A 22,401-nucleotide genomic window follows, 5' to 3' on the forward strand; every position below is an offset into this window, starting at 1 on the left:
CATGGGTATGATTCGGGCAGACAAGGGAATGTCCCCTCCAGTTGAGAAATCCTCTAAATACTGGGGGTCATGGCTATTTTATTTTGTATTTTCTCAATTTAGAATTTTTGAATCATCGCAGAAAGTTGTACCCTGGTTATTGTCTCCCGGACAGGAAGTCAGTCGGACCAAGAATAAAGGTGTCTTCTTGTGTTATTTGGTCTACATGGTACAGGCAAATATGATGCTTATAAAAGCAGAAGGATAAGTGAGCAGGGTGGGGAAGTCTTGCATGACATCCACAATCTATATACATTTCAGCAGAATAATGTTTGAATAAGCTCACAACTGGAAGAGCAGCCAATGACACACAACTATTTTCCAGTGTCGGTCACTGTTATGGGCGAGGCGTTTTCAGAACCCCAAAATGTATCATGAAGTTGAACCAACCTCCCCCTTTAATGTATTTGTTGCTTTTCCTAGCACACGGCTTGTTCCCTAGGTGTGTGATTACAATTATGGACACGTGGGTTTTTAAACACAAAACAATGTTTATTCCATGAACTCAACTTAACATCTGAAATAAACATTGGATCTCTTAACACCCCTTACTTCAAAGATAACTCAGAAAATATTGCAACAGTAAATAATTCCTCAAAATGTTCCTTCAAACTTCCAAGAGACTTAACACCTTTAAACAGAATCACATCAGGTTAAAGGCTTTACTATTATGAGTTTAAATCTCCCAAATGATCCAGAGGTAGTCTTTCATGGCAGACATCACAGCAAATCCAGCTCACTGCAAAACACAGACATTCCCCAAGCTCTTTTCCTCCAAACTGCAGCTCTCTTGGAACACAGACACCCACAAGCTGCTTTTTCAAACTGAACCTTCAAAATGGCTGATCTAAAGCCCAGCTCCACCCACTCTCTGACGTCACTGTTTCACCACTGTTTTCTTAAAGGTACATTGCTTAAACATCCATGTCTTAAAGGTACTCTCACATGACAGTCACCAGTGCCAGAAGACATTGGTGGGTGCAGGAGGGAATTAACATTTTTTTTTGGGGGGGGGAAAATAAAGAAGAGAAAAAATATTCATATTCATAACAGTGACTCCAACAAAGCTTATTGTTGTGTTTTGTGGTATTTTATCAGTGAAATGCTATATAAGGGGCTGGATTCTACAATAATGAGATTATGTCCCCACGGCAGCGTGCAAATGCTGATGTTTCACTCTGGACTTTCCTTAAGAAAGTCCTGAGCGATTCTCCGACCTGCAGGGGGCTGGCAGGGCCCCGGACTGCTTCACGCAGCCCTGGCTGTGGATACAGGATCCCGTACTTCTGGTCAGGAGTCCGCGCATGCGTACGGCGGCGGCCCCGCCGTGTGACATGGCTGACTCGCACCGTGGACCGTCATCAAAAATGTAGCCCCCACGAGATCGCGGGTGCCTGCAGGTCCCTGCCGCCCGATCGCTCCCCTGGTCGTCCATGACCCCCCCCCCCCCCATGATCAATCCCCCCACCCCCCACCCCCACCAGGGCAGCCGCAGACTGAGTTCCCGACGGCCGATACATGGTTAGAACCAGGGCATCGGGAACGCGGCCAGTTTTGCGCGGAGAATCGCGGGGTGGCCTCTGTCAAGATCGCACACGAGCGACTCCTGAGCAATTCTACGGGGACAGCAGAATCGCTTCAGCGGCGCCAGTCCCGATTTCCGGGTAAACGGCCATTCTCCGTCCCCCCGCCGAACACGATTTTGACGTGGAGGCTCGGAGAATCCAGCCCAAGCGCACTATTTATTTTTTAATGTGAGCATTGAAATTTTAACCTGTTCCTCTTGATGTTCCTATGTGTGGATGACACAATAAATTTTGGCACTACACTGTAAATTAAGCCAACGTCAAAAATGGTGACTGTCTCTTTCTCAGAGAGCTCTGTGGCCCTGGCGCTTAACGGTGGGATTGTACCCAGTCCTGTACATAATTTCTCTCAAAAACAGGTGCCTTACACCAGAACCAAGATAGCTGCAGCACTATGGAAATGTCACTAGGTGGCAGAATACATCAATACAGAACAACAATGCACCATCCTAAAAGTTGTCATTGGTGCATAATATCCTGCTAAAGTAACAGCAACCCTAATTGTGCTCGGCTTGATGTATTCGTAAATGCAACAGCAAATTAAGCCCAGGGCAATGGTTCAATTAAAGGAAAAAAGGCAAAAATGATGCCGGAGCTGTGCCAGCCCCTGTCAGCTTCACAAAAACAAAACTCATTTTCTGCATTACCATTGAAATGCATCGAACAGCATTGAAGTTGCTGCATTTGCACAACAAATTGAAGCTGAAGTCACCACAAAGTAATTCAAACTATTTACCTTCAAAGTAATTTAGGGGGAGCAGGCGGCACAGTGGTTAGCACTGCGGCCTCACAGCGCCAGGGACCCGTGTTCAATTCCAGCCTCAGATGACTGTCTGCGTGGAGTTTTCACCTTCTCCCCGTGGCTGCGTGGGTTTCCTCTGGTTTCCTCGCACACTCCAAATATGTGCGGGTTCATAGAATTATAGAATCCCCACAGTGCAGAAGCAGGCCATTCGACCCATCAAGTCTGCACCAACCCTGGGAAGCACGGTGGCGTGGCACTGCTGCCTCACGGCGCCGAGGTCCCAGGTTTGATCCCGGCTGTGGGTCACTGTCCATGTGGAGTTTGCACATTCTCCCCATGTTTGCATACTCTAAATTTATATTTAAAAAAAGAGTCTGCACCGACCCTCTGAAAGAGCACCCTACTAAGGCCCACTCCCCCACCATAACCCAGTAATCCCACCTAACCTTTTGGACACTAAGGGGTAATCTATCATGGCCAATCCACCTAACCTGTACTTCTTTGGACTGTGGGAGAAAACCGGAGCACCCGGTGGAAACCCACACCGAAACGGGGGGAAACATAGAAACTCAGCCAAAGCTGGAATTGGCTGTGAGGGAGCAGTGCTTGCCAGGGTGGTTAGCTGGATTGACCATGCTAAATTGTCCCTTAATGTCCAGGGATGGGGTTACAGGGATAAGGCAGGCTGGACAAGGGAGTGGAAATGGCTGGAGTGCTCATTCGAAGGGCCGCTGCAGACTTGATGGGCCAATAGCCCCCTTCTGCACTGTAGGGATTCTGTGAAGTACCTTTTCATGTGTTAATTCCCAATAAACAGTCCCTCTGGTAATGACTGGAGTCTCATTCCTTCATCATTTTAATTATTGGGCAAGATTTTTTTTAAATGTCAATTTGTTTTCCTTTTTGTATTTTTTACCTCTCTCAACTTTTCTCTTTCTTCACATCCGTCTCTCTCGTTCCCTTTCCCTATCTGATTAATATTGAATTCACCCATTCTAATGCACAATTCCATTTCAGTCCTTGATATAAAGACATTTGCTTGCACTCGTCACGTAGACCCCAGATGCTCGCTTTCCCTCGCCACACCATTATCAGCCACAGCTCCAACAATCCACCACCCCAAAAATTAAATCAAAACTGATGTGTTAGGCAGGTTGGTTCGATGTGGACTGCACTTGATGCAGGGAAGTTAGAAACAGATGTCTAACACAGGAGAAGATCCAACACTCTTTTATTCAACTAGATGAAATGCTGTAAAAATTCAGCTGTGGGTCGACACTATACTGATCTGACTAGTGACCTTGTAGTAGCCTGACCAGACTTACTAGCTATCGCATGGTGTTTGTGCTTGCTAGCTTGTGGACTCTGACTGTCTCAGTAGCTGATTCCTGAGAGAGCGGGATACCTAGTGCCCTCTGGCTTTATAGTGGTAGTGTCCTGTCTGGTGATTGGCTGTGCTGTGTTGTATGCTTACTGGTCATCCTATGTGTCAATCACTGCCTGTCTGTATCTCATTAGATACATGAGTGGATAATATGACATCTCCCCCCTTTTTTTTTTGAGTTAAATAAATACTGAGGTGTGTGTATATATACCTGACCATATACAAATGGTGATTAAACAAACGTATATACATGGGAAGGTGTCGATAGTGCAGATACATGGCAAACTAAGCATATTTACAAGAGTTGAGTCGATGGAGTCAGTCACAAAAATTTACAAAAGTTAAGTCTACAGATTCAGTTTTTGTGGAGGGCGATGAATTCTTGTTGATCGCCGCAGAGGTGGATCAGGAGCCGCCTGCACGTAGAGAGGTGGGATCGCTGCCATTGCGGTCGTCGCGTGGGCCAGCAGGATCGCTTGCAGATTGGTGGCCTCGTGGCAGGGTACGTCCGGAGGAAGCATGATAGCTGGCGGAGCACTGCGGTCAGGTGGTGGGCGTGGAACTCTTCGCAATGCCCGTCTGTTGCGCCGTAGCAAGGATCCATCAGCCATGCGAACAATGAAAGACCTCGGGGCAACTTGTTTGACAACAACAGCTGTGGCTGACCAAACGCCCTCAGGCAACTGGGCGCGAACATGATCGGCTGGAGCCAGCTCAGGTAAATCCGTGGGATGAGCATCATATGTCGCCTTCCGTTACGCCCGGGACTGCTGCACTTTTTGTAGTACCGTGCGTTGGTCAAGGTCTGGAACATGGATGGCTGGAACCGTGGTCCTCAAGAGTGTGATTCATGAGCATCTGCACTGGAGACAACCCAGTGGACAGTGGGGTTGCCCTGTATGCCAGCATTGCCAGGTTGAAGTCGGAGCCTGAGTCTGCAGCTTTGCACAGCAACCGCTTGACAATATGGAACCCTTTCATGGCCTTCCCGTTTGATTGCTGGTAGTGGGGACTGGAGGTAACATGACGGAAGTTGTAGGACTGTGCAAAATCAGACCATTCTTGTTTATAAAAGCAGCGGTATCCCCTGCCTGCCGAACGTTTCTTTGCAGGCTTGGATGACCGCCTTCGACTTGAGTTCGGACAGTTTCACCACTTCTGGGCAACTGGAAAAGTAGTCGACCAGGAGCACGTAGTCACACCCCTTGGCGTGAAAAATGTCTACACCTACTTTGGACCACAGAGAGGTCACGATCTCGTGCTGTTGCAGTGTTTCCTTGGGTTGAGCCGGTTGAAACCTCTGACAGGTGGGGCAGTTGAGGACCGTTCTGGCAATATCCTGGTTAATGCCCGGCCAGTAAACCACCTCCCGAGCTCTGTGTCGGCATTTAATCGACTCCAAGGTGACCCTCATGGAGTTGACCCAGCACCATAGCCTGCATGCTTTGAGGAATAACGATCCTGTCGAGTTTCAGAAGGATTCCCTCCACCACCGTCAGCTCGTCTTTAACATTAAAGAATTGGGGACATTGTCCCTTCTGCCAGCAATGGGTAAGGTGCTGCATCACACGCTGCAGTAAAGAATCCTTGGCCATTTCCTCACAAATTTGGACCACCCGTTCAGAGGCTGAGAGGTTGGTGGCACACAATTGCACTTGCGCTTCGATGTGGCAGATGAAGTCACCTTGTTCACATGGTGTGGTGATGGACAGGGATAGGGCATCTGCAATGATCAGCTCTTTGCCTGGTGTGTAGACAAGTTCGAAGTCACAGCGGCGGAGTCGAAGAAGAATTAGCTGTAACCGAGGTGTCATGTCATTTAAATCCTTCTGGATTATGTGGACTAGAGGCCTGTGGTCTGTTTCCACCGTGAATTTCGGCAGGCCGTAAACATAGTCATGAAACTTGACTATTCCTGTCAGGAGATCCAGACACTCCTTTTCGATCTGGGCATACCGTTGCTCATTGGGCATATGCCACTGGAGCCCAGGACGAGGAGTCATCTCGCTGGAGGAGCACCGCCCCAATGCCGTCCTGGCTTGCATCAGTTGATATCTTGGTTTCCTTGGTTGGGTCGAAGAACGCTGGAACTGGGGCTGTGGTGAGCTTTGCCATCAACTCACGCCATTCCTCTTCATGTGTGGGCAGCCACTGGAATTCCGTTGACTTCTTGACGAGATGGCAGAGGGCCGTGGTGTGGGATGCCATATTGGGAATGAATTTCCCGAGAACGTTGACCATCCCGAGGAAGCGGAGGACTGCCTTCTTGTCCTCCGGGGTCTTCATGGCGTTGATCGCCAAGACCATGTCGGCGTCTGGCCGCGCACCCTGCCGCGAGATCTGGTCACCTAGAAACTTTATATCAGATTGACCAAATGAGCACTTGGCCCTGTTGAGCTGGAGACCATGTGTGATAAACCACTGTTGCACCTGTATTAGGTGATGTAAGGTAGGACCTGTACTACAGGTTCACCGGTACTCCCTGCCTGCTGGCTCCGCCCAGTAGGCGGAGTATAAATATGCATGTCCTCCATTCAGCAGCCATTTCGCCTGCTTTGTGGGAGGCCTTGTATCCAACTCTCGTCTTTGTTCAATTGATCGTGCATCACCATGTTCATGAATTCACTGGAAGACCTGCTCGAGGCGAACGGTGTGTTCCTGAGGTGTTGTGGACCAGATGATCACGTCGTCCACGTATACTCGTACCCCCTCGATGCCCTCCACCATCAGCTCCATGATGCGATGAAACACTTTGGAGGCAGATATGATACCGAAAGCCATGCAGTTGTAACATTAGTGGCCGAACGGGGTGTTGAACGTGCACAGCTTGCAACTGGACGCGTCCAGCTGTATTTGCCAAAAACCCCAGGAGGCGTCCAGCTTAGTGAAGAATTTGGCATGAGCCATCTCACTGGTTAACTCATCACGCTTCGGGATCGGGTAGTGCTCCCGCATGATGTTGCGGTTTAGATCCTTGAGATCAATGCAAATGCGGAGCTCCCCTGATGGCTTCTTTACGCAGACCATGGAGCTGACCCAGTCTGTTGGCTCTGTGACCTTCGAGATGATGCCCTGGTCTTGGAGGTCTTGTAGTTGCTTTTTCAGACGATCCTTGAGGGGTGCCCGCACCCGGCGTGGTGCATGAATTACAGGGGTGGCGTTCGGCTTGAGCAGGATTTTGTATTGGTATGGGAGCGTGCCCATTCCATCGAATACGCTGTGGTACTGCGTGATAATGTCGTCTATGTTGGCTTGCAAATTTCCATCGGGCGAGGTGGATGACAAGGTGTGGACTCGCTGAACCAGGTTCAGGAGCTTGCAGGCACGAGCACCGAGCAGGGACGCCCTGTCAGGCCTGACGATTTCAAATCGTAACGTTGACTTGCTCGCCTTGTTGGATACCCCTAGTTGATACGAGCCACTGGCAGCTATGGCATTGCCATTGTAGTCAAGGCGCTGGCAGGCCGGTGGAAGAATGCTTGGTCGGGCCCGGATGGTGTCGAGGTCGGATTGTGAGATGAGGTTCGCAGATGTGCCGGTGTCCAGTTTAAATCGGATGCGAGCCTTGTTAACTGTGAGGACAGCACACCACTCGTCGTCGGGATCCACACTGAGGGTCGAGAGGCGTTGCGCAGGTGTGGTGGAGGCCAGCTCATGTGTGGTTATGATGCCCACCCGATATGGAGACTTGAGGCAGTCAGCATCAGGGTCCGTTGGGCTGTCGGGATCAGAATCTGGCATGCCTTGTTGTATTGAGCGGATACTTCTGCGCCGCAGCTGGGATCGCTGGCTGCTGAGCGGATCTGCAGAGGGCTGTGTAGTGGCCAAGCTTGCCACACTGGAGACATCGGCGTCCTCTTGCCGGACATTGCCACTTTAAAAGTGGGCGGAGCCACAATTCGGACAGGTCATGGTGCTGACGTCAGCGCGATCCGTGCGCCATCGCGCATGCACAGTGCGGTCGGTGTACGCACCTGCGCAGTCGGGTTTTCGATCTCGTCGTCCACTCGGTCATAGCGCGCATGCGCAGGGTTCCGAGAAAAGCGCGCAAAACAGCCACTCTCCTCGATGCTCAGGCCCACCATCTGTGCAATGGCCTGCACCCTTTCTGCCTCGTGGGAGGCCAGCTTCGCAGTTTCTGCCGCCCTGATGTGGGAGTAACAATTCTTGGCATGCTCATGGAAAACGCACGTCTCGATAGCGACAGAGAGGGTCAACTGTTTGATTTTAAGGAGCTGCTGCCGTAGGGAGTCGGAGTGGACCCCGAAAACAACCTGATCCCGGATCATGGAATCAGTCGTCGAGTCATAGTTACATGACTGCGCTAGAATGCGGAGATGGGTCAAGAAGGACTGAAAAGGTTCATCCTTACCCTGAAGCCTCTGCTGGAAGATGTACCATTCAAAGCTCTCATTCACCTCAATGTCGCAGTGGCTGTCGAACTTCAGCAGGACTGTTTTGAATTTTGTTTTGTCTTCGCCGTCAGCGAATTGTAGATTCGCTATTTCTCTCCCCCGCAGTGGAGAGAAATAGTGCGATCTTCCTAGCATCCGATGCTGCCTCGAGGTCGGAAGCCTCGATGTACAAGAGGAACTTTTGCTTGAAGATTTTCCAGTTGGCACCGAGGTTGCCGCAGATACGGAGTTGCGGAAGAGGCTGGATGTTTTCCATTTCACTAGATGGCTGCTTGATGGTCGATGCTGATTCACTCGAGGTAGGTCCGTCAAGAACAATATCACTCTGGTACCATGATGTGTTAGGCAGGTTGGTTCGATGTGGACTGCACTCGATGCAGGGAAGTCAGAAACAAACGTCTAACACAGGTGAAGATCCAACACGGTTTTATTCAACTAGATGAACTGCTGTACATATTCAGCTGTGGGTCGACACTCTACTGAACTGACTGGAGACCTTGTAGTAGCCTGACCAGACTTACTAGCTACCGCATGGTGTTTGTGCTTGCTAGCTCGTTGACTCTGACTGTCTCAGCAGCTGGGTCCCGAGAGAGCGGGAAACCTAATGCCCTCTGGCTTTATAGTGGTGGTGTCCTGTCTGGTGATTGGCTGCACTGTGCTGTGTGCTTATTGGTCATCCTATGTGTCAATCACTGACTGTCTGCATCTCATTATATACATGAGTGGATATTATGACAAAAACCTGCAGAGGCAAGTTAAACTAATGGTACGATTCTGTTAGATTCAGTCCAATGCAAACTACAAGGTATCTTTAATTATCAAGAATCTAGAACTGGGTTAGCCTTTCTTTCATAAAACATCAGAAAGAAAATTCCTGCTCACGTCTGTGAGAAATATATATTTTTTAAATTACTTTTAAGAGCGACAAAGCTAATTTAATCAGACTGCAGAAATATGTACAAAATTCTAGTTTTTATATCTCATTAAATAAACCACACTCTTTTGAGCCTGTCTCAAAAAGCTTTAATCCTCCATTCTTGTAAAGAGATGAACTTCAAGACTTGTTGGAGGGGGTTTCTTACAAGAACTTGATTGCTATGTGAGCAACCAGATCAAAAAGATTAAAATCACAGGTAACATTATGCACAAAAGAGTCCCTGGCAGGCTGAAGTCTATGTGACTCAGAAGGATAATGACCACATTTGAAGACATTTAGCTACATCAAGGGATAATCTCTCAATCGGGTAAGTACATCTGAATATGGGGATTGCAAAGATCTACAGTAACGTGGGAGATGGAGAGGGTGGCAACGCTTTTGGATGTCTGAAATGTCTTGAAGGCTAATTTAAATGTAGCAGTAAACCATTGCTCATAAACAATGCATGGCACCGATTAAATATTCAGCAACAGCTTAAAACGTTGTCCACATTTTATGACATATAAGAAGGAAAAGAGATGCTAAAAGCTTAAGAATACGATGTATGTTTAACCGAACTGAACATTATGCAGCGAATTGGTGACAAGCTGATTTGGGGAGTTTGCCTCCTGTTGCACAGACTACAAATTTTAGGAGATATGAGAGGATTTGGAGTAAGAATGGAACACCTGGGGAAATGTTTCCATCTGAAGGGAACTAGAGTTACGAAATTCTAGCAGCGGAGTCTATGAGAGTAACAGTACAGTACAGATTGAAAACCCAGTCGGATGCCTTTCTGAAGAGAATGGAGATTGAGAAACATAGAAAATAGGAGCAGGAAGAGGCCATTTGGTCCTTCAAGCGTTCATTATGATGTGACTGATCATCAAACTCAGTAACCTGTTATCGCTTACCTCCCCTTCCCCACATCCTTTGATTCTCTTTGCCCCAAGTGCTATATGTCTCACTGCTTGTTGAAAATGGAAATGTTTTGTCCTCAGAAACTAAAGCAGAAAGTACTGGACAATCTCAGCAGGTCTGACAGCATCTGTGGAGAGAAAAGAGAGCTAACGTTTCGAGTCTGGATAACTCTTTGTCAAAGAGAACTGGAAATGGGGTCAGATTTATACTATAGTCGGGGGGGTTCACAATCTGAAGTTCTCTGACGTACGTCAGTAGCAGACTCTCCACCATCTTTGCCCCATGTTTATTTCTATCAATTTCATAGAATCAGAGAATTTACACTGCAGAATGAGGCCATGAGATCCATCGAGTCTGCACCGGCTCTTGGAAACAGCACCCCACTTGAGCCCACACCTCCACCCTATCCCAGTAACCCCATGTAACCTAAGGGTAAATTAGCATGGTCAATCCACCTAGCCTGCGCATCTTTGGCCTGTGAGAGGAAACCGGAGGAAACCCATACAGACATGGGGTGAACATGCAGACTCCACACAGACAGTGACCCAAGCCGGGAATCGAATCGGAGACCCTGGAGCTGTGAAGCAACTGTGCTACCATACCACCATTTCTTCCACTGATCTGTTTTTCCCTCGATGTGGAGATGCCGGCGTTGGACTGGGGTGGGTACAGTAAGGAGGTCTTACGACACCAGGTTAAAGTCCAACAAGTTTGTTTCGAATCGCTAGGTTTCGGAGCACAGCTCCTTCTTCAGGTGAATGAAGAGGTGGGTTCCAGAAACACATATATAGACAAAGTCAATGATGCAAGACGATACTTTGAATCTGAGTCTTTGTAGGTAATAGGTAATTAAGTCTTTACAGATCCAGACGGTGTGACTGGAGAGAGGGATAATCACAGGTTAAAGAGGTGTGAATTGTTTCAAGATAGGACAGTTGGTAGGATTTTGCAAGCCCAGGCCAGGTGGTTGAGGGGGTGGGGGAAGGGGGCGAATATAGTGTGACATGAATCCAAGATCCCAGTTGAGGCCGCACTCATGTGTGCGCATGAGCCGAGTATCCTGCTCATGTACTCGAATCCTCACATTTATTTACCCCTGTATGCTTATTGTTCAGTTATTAACAGCAAAAGACGTTGTGATCAAGAATATTTGTGATCACTACCAGAAGGCCACAGCTGGAGTAGTGGGTGCAATTCTAGTCTCCACATTATTGGAAGGATGTGATTGCATTGGAGGGGGTGCAGAGGTGATTCACCGGGATGTTGCCTGGGATGGAACATTTAAGTTATGAAGAGAGGTTGAATGGGCTTTCGCTGGAGGAGAGAAGACTGAGGGGCGACGTGATCGAGGTGTACAAGATTATGAGGGGCATGGACAGGGTGGAAAGGAGCAGCTGCTCTCCTTCATTGAAGGGTCCGGTACGAGGGGACACAAGTTCAAGGTGAGGGGCAGGAGGTTTAAGGGGGATTTGAGGACAAATAATTTTAACCAGAGGATGGTGACGGTCTGGAACGCACTGCCTGGGAAGGTGATAGAGGCGGGTTGCCTCACATCCTTTAATAAGTACCCGGGTGAGTACTTGGCACCTCCAAATGGGATTAGGTAGGCAAGTCTGATTATTTTCATGTGTCGGTGCAGACCGGATGTGCTGAAGGGCCTCTTCTGTGCAGTATTTTTCTGTGATTCTGTGATGTTGGATGGTTATGTCTTTGTGATGGTTAGAAACTAGTTGGGGTAACAACTAAACTGAAAGCGGTGTTGGGTGCACTGGAATAAAAAGCCTGAAGCCAAGCTGATGACACAAAGATAGGTCAGAAAGTAAGTTGTGAAGAGGACATAAGGAGGCTGCAAAGGGATAAAGAGAGGTTAAGTCAGTGGGCAAAGAACTGGCAAATAGATAATCATGTGTGAAATTGGTCATCGGAGATTCAGAGGGAGCTCAGTGCCCATGAATCACAATAGTATTTAGGTACAGCAAGTAATTACGAAAGCTAATAGAATGTTATTGTTTCGGGAATGGAAACAAAAGTAGGGAGGTTATGCTTCAGTTGTACAGGCAATTGGTGAGGCCAAATCTGGAGTACTGTGCATAGTGTTGGTCTCCTTATTTAAGGAAGGCTTAAATGGGTTGCAAACATTTCAGCGAAGGTTTACCAAACGAATACCTGGAGTGGCGGGTTGTCGTAAGAGGAAGAGTTGGACAGGCTAGGCTTGTATCCAGTGGAGCTTAGAAGAGTAAGAGGCGACTTGATTGAAGCACAAGATGCTGAGGAGTCTTGACTGGGTGGATGTGGAGAGGATTTTTCATCTTGTGGGAGAATCTGGAACTAGAGAATCACTTTTTAAAAATAAAAGGGGCTGGATTCTCCGCACACTCGCGCCAAAATCGCGGCCAGCGCAGAGCCGGAGAATCCAGTTTGACGCAGAAATCGGGACCGGCGCCGGTTCTCCGATTCTCTGGGCATCGAAAAGTGGCGTCACCGGGGAGTACGCGCGCCGCCTGGGGCCATTGCCAGAGGCCCACTCCGACATCTTCCGCCCCCAGCCGGCCGAAGGCGTGGATCTAACCTGGTCCTGCCGGTCGGGACACTCGCGTGGCGGCTGCGGACCGAGTCCGCGGCCGCCCTGATCGGGGGTGGGCGGTTAGGAGGGCCTTATAGGCACCCGGGGAATGTTCGTGCGGGGGTTGAGGATCGGGGGTCTCCTTTGTGGGTCTACCTCCGCGGTCCGAGTCTGCCATGGCGCACGGCGCGACTGCTGGAGGCCACCGCCAGACGCTTGTGCGGCCTCTGAACCAGAAGTGCGGGGACCCGTATCTGCAGCATAAGCTGCGAGATTCACGACGGGTCCCTGCTCGGCCCCTGCAGGGCTGTGAATTTGTGTCCCTTTAATCCAGGATGTTCAGATGTAAAACTACACCGTTTTGACGCCGATGTGGGGACATAGTCCCAATAATGGAGAATCCAGTCCAAGGCCTGTCAGTTTAATACAGATGAGGAGAAATTCTCTCCCAGAAGGTTGTGAGTCTTTGGAACTCTCTGCCCCAAAAGACAGTGGAAAGTCTTTGAATATCTTTAAGGTAGAGCTGGATAGATTCTTGATAAGCAAGACGGTGAGTTTAGCAGGCTAGTCCGGAATGTGGAGTTTGAGAATACAATGAGATCAGCCATGATATTTCTGAATAGCAAAGAAGGCTCGAGGGGCCTACTCCTGGTCCCGGTTTGTGTGTTTGTGAACCAAAATTGGGCCTCAGATCCCATGTAAATAATCCGAGTCGGCTGCTGCTTCCGGTTTCCTCTCCACAGGCACAGGGCCAGGAGGAACCCCGTGCAGCCTGGAAGCTTGCAGGAAAGCCCCAGGAATAAAAATAGATAATGCTGGAAATTAATTAGCCAGTCAGGATCAGATATTTGTGCTTAGTGCTTCAATCAATGACCTTTACAGAGGAAATTCCCGGGGCCTAATCTCAGGGGTTTGGAAACTGATTGGAAATATGTTCCAAGATGCCAGAATTTTAAAGCAAGAGGGAGAAGCAGTGTCTGCAGAGAAAGATGTGAAGTTCAGCTAACCAAGGAGAAGGTATTTGAGACATTGGAGGAACAGCATTGTACTTTGAACCTGACTAAATATGAGGATACAAAGTCGTTGTGTATTTCTTTGGAAATCAAAAGCTCTAGAGTAATCTGATAAAATGATAACGTGGATCATTAAAAAGGTAGATGCAGAAACTATTTCCCCAGATGGGAATGTGAACAAGGGAGTAGAATCCCAAAACGAGGGCTGAACCATTCAGCATTGAAATCAGGAGGCACTTTTTCACACCAAAGGTGGTGAAAGTCTGGAATTTCTTGCTACCCAATTTCGTGGATGGTGGGTCAACTGGAATTTTCCAGGCTGTGACCTCTAGATTTTTTGTGAGGTAAGGCTACCCTGGCCTATGAATGAAAGGCAAACCAATGGAATCAAGATAGATTCAGCCAATGATCTAATTGGTGAAAGATTTGACAGGTTGTATGGCCTATCTCGGTGTTTTATGTTCCCATCTTAACTCCTAAATTGGATATAAAAATTCCCAAGGTGTGCGCACATCCCTGGTACTCCTTAAACTTCCAATTGCTGGTTTTACGTGCTCAGTGATCGGCCGGAACCATGGAGACTTGGACTGTTTGTGCTCTGCTTATCCTGGTTTTTACATTCATTTACTGAGAGATTTTTCACAACAGGTATAAAGCCAGTGAGCGCCCACAGCCATGTTCACCCCTCTCCCCTGACCAAATTAACCCCTGCATGTCAGAGCTTGCCCGCCCCTCCGAAGACAGTATTCGTTCGCCATCTTGTCCCCACCACCAGACGGTGCTCGCAACCTTCCCCTCTCCTGGTTATATTCCGCTTTTGTGCTTTGAATTCAAGTGGGCAGCATTTGATGTGATGTCGCCACATGGCAATGCCTCCCAATGATGGGAGTTGAGCTTCTTTCCCTTCCTCAATCGTTGCTACCGACGAACGGCTGGTCCAATCATGGCTCAGAAGTACACAAAAAAGAAATGCAGTACGGTGCATCAGTATTGGTTTATAGCTTGAGTCATCACACTGCCAAATATGCAATCAGGCCACTATTCCAAAATGAGTGATTGGCTTCCGTACAAATTATCTGCATTTGTGTTAATTTATTTGCTTAAGTGTGTCATTTTAAAATCTTCTGCATTACTTTCAAAAGCAACCAGGAGGTAGATGCCAATTCCAGTTGGCTCCAGGCAAAACCTGGAGGGTTGGCAACCCCATGAGCCATGGAAATGAGGCAGTATTTGGCTATTCTTGTCACTGGATATGACAGAACCCCTGAAGAGAGGCTTCCATGGGGAAGGGAAGAAGGCGACCAGATCAGTGAATGGAGGCAAGAGGTTTGGGATGTAAATGAGAGCTGGATGAAGAGTATGGCGATGACGGGCTTAATTCAACCAAATCAGAACAAAGGCCCATAGCGAGCTCGTTTAACCGCATTTTTCCCAGTGCTAGTGGGTGGCACAGAGGATAGCACCGCTGCCTCACAAACCTGAGGACCTGGGTTCGATCCCGGCCCCGGGTCACTGTCCGTGTGGAAGTTGCACATTCTCCCCATGTCTGCACGAGTCTCACCCCCACAACCCAAAAGATGTGCAGGGTAAGTGGATTGGCCATGCTAAATTGCCCCAGAATTGGAGAAAAAAGAATTTGGTACTCTAAATTTACTTCAGAAAAAATGTTACCCAGTGCTTGCAGAGCAGGAAATACATGGCTATACAACACAACTCGCATTGTACAAGGGCCCTGACACTGCCAGCCTGCCTAGGTGGCACCAGCAGTGCCAGGATGCCTAGGTGGCACCAGCAGTGCCAGGGCACCTCCTGCCCAAACGGCATGCTTTGGGGGCCTCTGATCTTCTTGGAGACCCCGACGAGTGCCGTTCCGTCTGGTCCCGTTTGTGGGGGGCCAGTGCTGAATGGCCCTCGTTCAAGGTCTCCGAGGTGAAGGGGGTGAATACCAAAGCCTCAGGTACCTTGGGAACAAGCATATTAGAGTGAGACGAACTGCCTCGCTCTAATATGCAGATTTGCCAAAAAGGGCGGGATTTACATCGCAACATCTCATGAGGTTGCATTGAATCTCACGAGGTGTTGCGGGCCGGGTAGGTCCCGGGAGCGGGGTTTCCCGGCTTTTATCGGTCACGCTGCACCGCGGCGAGCTATTTTTCAGGTGCAGGGTGGCCATTGGATCACACCCATCATCTTTCCAGTGGGAAGGGCAAGGCATAAAGGAGATGGTAAATGTAGCGGTCATGTGTGTAAGCAGAACAAGGAGATGTGTGGCCCAGTGTCTTTTCTCAAGTGTAATGTGGCCTAATAAGGAACCAAAATGGCAGGGAGTGTAGGCATCCTTTAACCATGCCAGAAGCAGAAGAAAGGTTGTTTTCACATGCAAATCAGGGATTTCACATTTGCTTGAAGCCCTTGTTCCAGCATTAGCTTCCCTTGATGCAGCCAACGCCATCATGGAAAGCGAGTCCTTCTGAAGGTTAGTCAACCAAGAAGGTAATAGAATCCACAGAATCCCTAACACTGCAGAAGGAGGCCAATCGGCCCACAGAGTCTACAGCGACCCTTTGAGAGAGCCCCCCTCCAGGACTACTCCCCCACCCTATCCCCTGTAACCCCACCGAACCGGCACATCCTTGGAGTGAGAGGAGAAACCTGACTACCCGGAGGAAACTCGTGCAGACACAGGGAAAACGGTGTAAACTCCACACAGGGAGTCATCCCAAGGCCGGAATCGAACCCGGGTCCCTGACGCTGTGAGGCTGAAGTGCTAACCACTCCGGGCTCTCAGGTTTCCTCTCACAGTCCAAAGATGTGCCGGTTAGGTGGGGTTACAGGGGATAGGGTGGGGGAGTGGTCCTGGTGGGGTGCTCTCTCAGAGGGTTGATGTACTGTGGGCCAAATGGCCTTCTTCTGCACTGTGCCACCGTGCCGCCCTTTTGTCCCATAGGTGGAGCCAGGAGGAGCAAGTCAGTGTGAAGTTTTTTTTCAGCGTTGCATCAGCACAAAATGGGTTCTTGCAGAAATCAAGATGCCCAAATTGAACTATGTGGCATGAACTACCTATCGAGAGGTTAGTCCATGTCACTGCAAAAGAGACATGGCAGTTGAAGCTTTTCCTCTTACACTCATCAGGCCAATCCCATGAATACCAAATTTCAAAGGGAAAAACAATTTATACTGCACAAGAATAGCAAGTCAGATTGGTTGAGATGTTGCCTGGTGAATGCAGTGGTGGGATCTATTGTCCCTCTTGCTATTGTTTTTGCAATGTCTGTACATTTCCCATTTGCCTGCAGAGGGCATGATCCCTGCATATGAATCTAGGCAGCTTCTCGCAAACGCAAGTGGGCAACATTGTGAGCCCGATTTGATAAATATTAAATTGGGTGCAGGTATGTTTCTTAGCACACTCTTGTTTTCAGATATTTCAGGTTGATAATGAGGTGTTGTTTCCCTTGGCTGGGGGATCTAGAACGAAGGGGGTGCAGTTTCAGGATAAGGGGCCGATTTATTAAGGAATGAGCTGAAGGAGAAATTTATTCACTCCAATTTTTGCGAATGCCAGAGGATTGCGGATGTGGCATCACTGAATAAAGTTGAGGCTGATCTTTGAAGGAATTGAGAGGCATGGGGAGCGGGTGGAGAGGTGGATTTAATGTCCAATGTCAGCTCTTGAATGGGAGCAGAGCCTAGTGGGAAAGACAGTAGAACAGCAATGGCAGGAGTTTCTGGGAGTAATTGAGGACACAGTACAGAGGTTCATCACAAAGAAAAGAAAGGTTATCAGAGGGGGGATTAGGCAGCCATGGCTGACAAAGGAAGTTAGGGAATGCATCAAAGCAAAAGAGAAAGCCTATAATGTGGCAAAGAGTAGTGGGAAGTCAGAAGATTGGAAAGATTACAAAAACAAACAGAGGATAACAAAGAGAGAAATAAGGAAAGAGAGGATCAAATTTGGAGGTAGGCTAGCCAGTAACATTAGGAATGATAGTAAAAGTTTCTTTAAATACATTAAAAACAAACGGGAGGCAAAAGTTGACGTTGGGCCGCTCCAAAATGATGCTGGTAATTTTGTGATGGGAGACAAGGAAATAGTTGAGGAACTGAATAAGTACTTTGCGTCAGTCTTCACAGTAGAAGACATGAGTAATATCCCAACAATTCAGGAGAGTCAGGGGGCAGAGTTGAATATGGTAGCCATCACAAAGGAGAAAGTGCTAGAGAAACTAAGAGGTCTAAAAATAGATAAATCTCTGGGCCCAGATGGGCTACATCCTAGAGTTTTAAAGGAGATAGCTGAAGAAATAGTGGAGGCGTTAGTTATAATCTTTCAAAAGTCACTGGAGTCAGGGAAAGTACCAGAGGATTGGAAAATCGCTGTTGTAACCCCCCTGTTCACGAAGGGATCAAGGAAAAAGATGGAAAATTATAGGCCAATTAGCCTAACCTCGGTTGTTGGCAAGATTCTAGAGTCCATTGTTAAGGGTGAGATTTCTAAATTCTTGGAAGTGCAGGGTCGGATTAGGACAAGTCACCATGGATTTAGTAAGGGGAGGTCGTGCCTGACAAACCTGTTAGAGTTCTTTGAAGAGATAACAAATAGGTTAGACCAAGGAGAGCCAATGGATGTTATCTATCTTGACTTCCAAAACGCCTTTGATAAGGTGCCTCATGGGAGACTGCTGAGTAAAGTAAGGGCCCATGGTATTCGAGGCAAGGTACTAACATGGATTGACGATTGGCTGTCAGGCAGAAGGCAGAGAGTTGGGATAAAAGGTTCTTTTTCGGAATGGCAACCGGTGACGAGTGGTGTCCCGCAGGGTTCAGTGTTGGGACCACAGCTGTTCTCTTTATATATTAACGATCTAGATAACGGGACTGAGGGCATTCTGGCTAAGTTTGCCGATGATACGAAGATAGGTGGAGGGGCAGGTAGTATGGAGGAGGTGGGGAGGCTTCAGAAAGATTTAGACAGTTTAGGAGAGTGGTCCAAGAAATGGCTGATGAAATTCAACTTGGGCAAGTGCGAGGTCTTGCACTTTGGAAAAAAGAATAGAGACGTGGACTATTTTCTTAACGGTGACAAAATTCATAATGCTGAAGTGCAAAGGGACTTGGGAGTCCTAGTCCAGGATTCCCTAAAGGTAAACTTGGAGGTTGAGTCCGTAATTAAGAAAGCAAATGCAATGTTGTCATTCATCTCAAGAGGCTTGGAATATAAAAGCAGGGATGTACTTCTGAAGCTTTATAAAGCATTAGTTAGGCCCAATTTAGAATACTGTGAGCAATTTTGGGCCCCACACCTCAGGAAGGACATACTGGCACTGGAGCGGGTCCAGCGGAGATTCACACGGATGATCCCAGGAATGGTAGGCCTAACATAGGATGAACGTCTGAGGATCCTGGGATTATATTCATTGGAGTTTAGGCGGTTGAGGGGAGATCTAATAGAAACTTACAAGATAATGAATGGCTTAGATAGGGTGGATGTAGGGAAGTTGTTTCCATTAGCAAGGGAGACTAGGACCCGGGGGCACAGCGTTAGAATAAAAGGGAGTCACTTTAGAACAGAGATGAGGAGAAATTTCTTCAGCCAGAGAGTGGTGGGTATGTGGAATTCATTGCCACAGAGGGCGGTGGAGGCCGGGACGTTGAGTGTCTTTAAGACAGAAGTTGATAAATTCTTGATTTCTCGAGGAATTAAGGGCTATGGAGAGAGAGCGGGTAAATGGAGTTGAAATCAGCCATGATTGAATGGTGGAGTGGACTCGATGGGCCGAATGGCCTTACTTCCACTCCTATGTCTTATGGTCTTATGGTAAAAGGTCACATTTATTCACCTATGCAGAGAAGTGGATTCAAAACTCATCACGGTCAATATGAAAATGAAATCAGTTTTGCTTATGAATAAATCTGAAGTGGCTAATATGGAAAGCAATACTGAATGACCCAGTAAATTTGATGTTGATAAAGAGAATCTTCAGTTAATTAAAGCATTTGGTTCCCATTTTAATTTTTGCTTGGTTCTCTACCACATCTTAAAACCTCATTTATCATTCATCACAGTTTCCATAATTTAAAAAACCCCACAAAACTCTGATAAAACAACATTAATTTGAAATTACTGTATTAACCATGTTAATGTATATTGCTCCGAAGGTCAGCAAATCAGGAAAAGTTGAATCCCAATTAGTGCTGATGAATGATTCAGTGAATTACATTATCAAACAACCGCCTTCATCAAGTAGTTGCAAGAAATCTGTGGAATAGATGCAACATTATTGGGGTTGTATGTTCTGTTTTACAGGTTAACCATTGCTGCTGAATGCCCCATGCAACTAGAAGACTTTCCTATGGATGTTCATGCTTGCCCCCTTAAATTTGGAAGCTGTAAGTGTCTTTGAAATTGTAATTGAAAACAAAACTGAATAAAATGATCGAGCATCAAAAGTAGTTTGGTAATTGCTCTGCACCATGTTTGGAAAAGACAGTCAGGTCTGTACCTGAAATAGAGCAAAGTCATCCTCCAAGGTCATCCTCCTGTATGCAGTTTGCCCCATTTGTTTTCATTTTCATTCATCACCAACAAGGTGACTCGCCCAAAGAGGAACAAGAACCTCCTGTGTATCCAGTTCAAATGCAAATTGCATTGGTGAATGTTTATTGCTACTTTTCTGGTGAACGTTTTTCATTCATTGAGAAATCTAGCTGAATTGAATAGATGAAATAAGTCAACAAATGAAGAACTGGGATAGAAATGTTTTGATTAACTGGATCGACACCAGTTGGTGAAGTTAAAACTTAGACAACAACTTTACTGGAGATCATAGAATCTACAGTGCAGAAGGAGGCCATTCAGCCCATCGAGCCTGCACCGGCCCTTGGAAAGAGCACTCTATTTAAGGGGCGGCACGATAATACAGTGGTTAGCACTGTTGCTTCACAGATCCAGGATCTCGGGTTCAATTCCCGGCTTGGGTCACTGTCTGTGCGGAATCTACACGTTCTCCCCTGTGTCTGCGTGGGTTTCCTCTGGGTGCTCCGGTTTCCTCCCACATTTCAAAGATGTGCAGGTTAGGTGGATTGGCCATGTTAAATTACCCATCGTATCTGAAAATGTTAGGTGGGGTTACTGGGTTACGGGGATAAGGGTGGAGGTGTTGGCTTAAGTAGGGTGCTTTTTCAGGAACCGGTGCAGACTCGATGGGCCGAATGGCCTCCTTCTGCACTGTAAATTCTATGATTTTATGAAGCCTACGTCTACACTACTTGTGTATCAGCCATTCCCATTTATATTATTTTGAACATGATAAAATAACAGAAAATAAAAACAAATGAACAACCCTGGGAGAAATTCTATCCCCCATTTATTGGCATTAAACCGGTCAAGGGTACATGTACTATGTGATTGCCATGAAGCATTGACAATCTAATTAAGAAGACATTGACACATCTGAAGAGGAAGCACAAAATGAGTGGTATTAAATCGAGCTTGGCTGAGCCAAGCTTTGTGGCTACAGTTTTGTTTTACAGGGCGGGAAATTCTGACCTTTCCCGGCAGTGGGATTTAAAAAAAAAAATTTGTTCATGAGATGTCGCCAGGCCACAGTCTATCATGCACCCCGAGGACACTTAAGAGTCAACTATATTGCTGTGGGTCTGGAGTCACATGTAGGCCAGACCAGGTAAGGATGGCAGATTTCCTTCCCCACAGGACATTAGAGAACCAGATGGGTTTTTATGACAATCGACTATGGTTTCATGATCATCATTAGATGTTTAATTCCAGGTTTTTATTGAATTCAAACATCACCGTCTAATGTGGTGAGATTGAAACCCGGGTACCCAGAATATTGCCCTGAGTCTTTGGATTACTAGCCCAGCAGCAATTCCACAACGCCACTGCCACCCCACCATCTTCTGCCGAAGACTATCTACCCGCAGTGGTGTCCCCGGTGAACGGAACGGGGGAGCCACGCAAAAACACCGTAGATATCAGTGGGACCACAAGATCCTGCTGGCAGCAAATGGTGATCCCCCTCTGCTGTCAGGGGAGGGTGGTGGCGGAGGAGCGAATGATGGCTTTGATGTCCCAAAATGCTCCACATTCAATGATTGTTTTTATTTGAAGAGTCATTTACAGCACAGCAGGAGGCCACTTTGCCCATCCAGTGTGTCAGAAAGGACGAGAACTCTGGTTAATTGTGGCAGCCAAAAACAAAGCACCACAAATTTATTTTGCACATTTTGAGCTCCTCACATTATTGCATGGTCAGTGATGATGTATAATCAATCGCAACTGCAAATAGGTGCCCAATAAAGTCCCACAAAGGTCAAAAGGGAGAAATCACCACTTAATCAGTTTTGGTGGTATTGGTTGAGGGACAAATGTTGGCCAAGACTTCGGGAGAAACCTACATTTGTTTGTAAAGTGTTGATTTTAAAACCCTCATTCCCAGCAAGGATGGGGCTTGGGAAACCCCTCCTTTTCCAAGACTTCTCTCACTCCCCACAATCTCGATCCCTATTGGAATGCTGACTGATTCCTCTCTGGTACAATCCAAAAGCTCAATTTGATGAGAAACACGTTCAGAAGAATGAGATTTAATAATCAATTAGTTGCTGGGAGATCTGTAGCTTTGACAGGTCTGAAAAGAATGAATTAGGGCAACAGGCCTTGGTTTTACTGTACAGGAGGCACAGGGAGATGGAAGCACATTTGAGGCTTTGAAGAAACAGCAGATAAAACTTCAGATGAACTAACAAGTTAATAAGGAAATTAGTGGACTGCAGAAAGGTGAGGAAAAAACAAAATAAAT

General features: G+C 47.2%; 2 protein-coding genes across 4 annotated transcripts in view; one reads left to right on the forward strand and one right to left on the reverse strand.

The window, feature by feature from the left end:
* Positions 1-22,401, reverse strand: part of gabrb3 (gamma-aminobutyric acid type A receptor subunit beta3) — an 896,267-nt gene that overhangs the window by 659,588 nt on the left and 214,278 nt on the right. The window lies entirely within an intron of this gene.
* gabra5 (gamma-aminobutyric acid type A receptor subunit alpha5) overlaps positions 1-22,401 on the forward strand; it is a 109,553-nt gene that overhangs the window by 31,813 nt on the left and 55,339 nt on the right. For both annotated transcript variants that reach the window (XM_072477222.1, XM_072477221.1), the window contains exon 6: positions 19,890-19,972. In XM_072477222.1, coding sequence (XP_072333323.1) covers positions 19,890-19,972 — 83 coding nt within the window. The remainder of the gene's footprint in view (positions 1-19,889; positions 19,973-22,401) is intronic.

Source organism: Scyliorhinus torazame, chromosome 15 (genome assembly GCF_047496885.1).
Source record: "Scyliorhinus torazame isolate Kashiwa2021f chromosome 15, sScyTor2.1, whole genome shotgun sequence".
Taxonomy (NCBI): domain Eukaryota; kingdom Metazoa; phylum Chordata; class Chondrichthyes; order Carcharhiniformes; family Scyliorhinidae; genus Scyliorhinus; species Scyliorhinus torazame.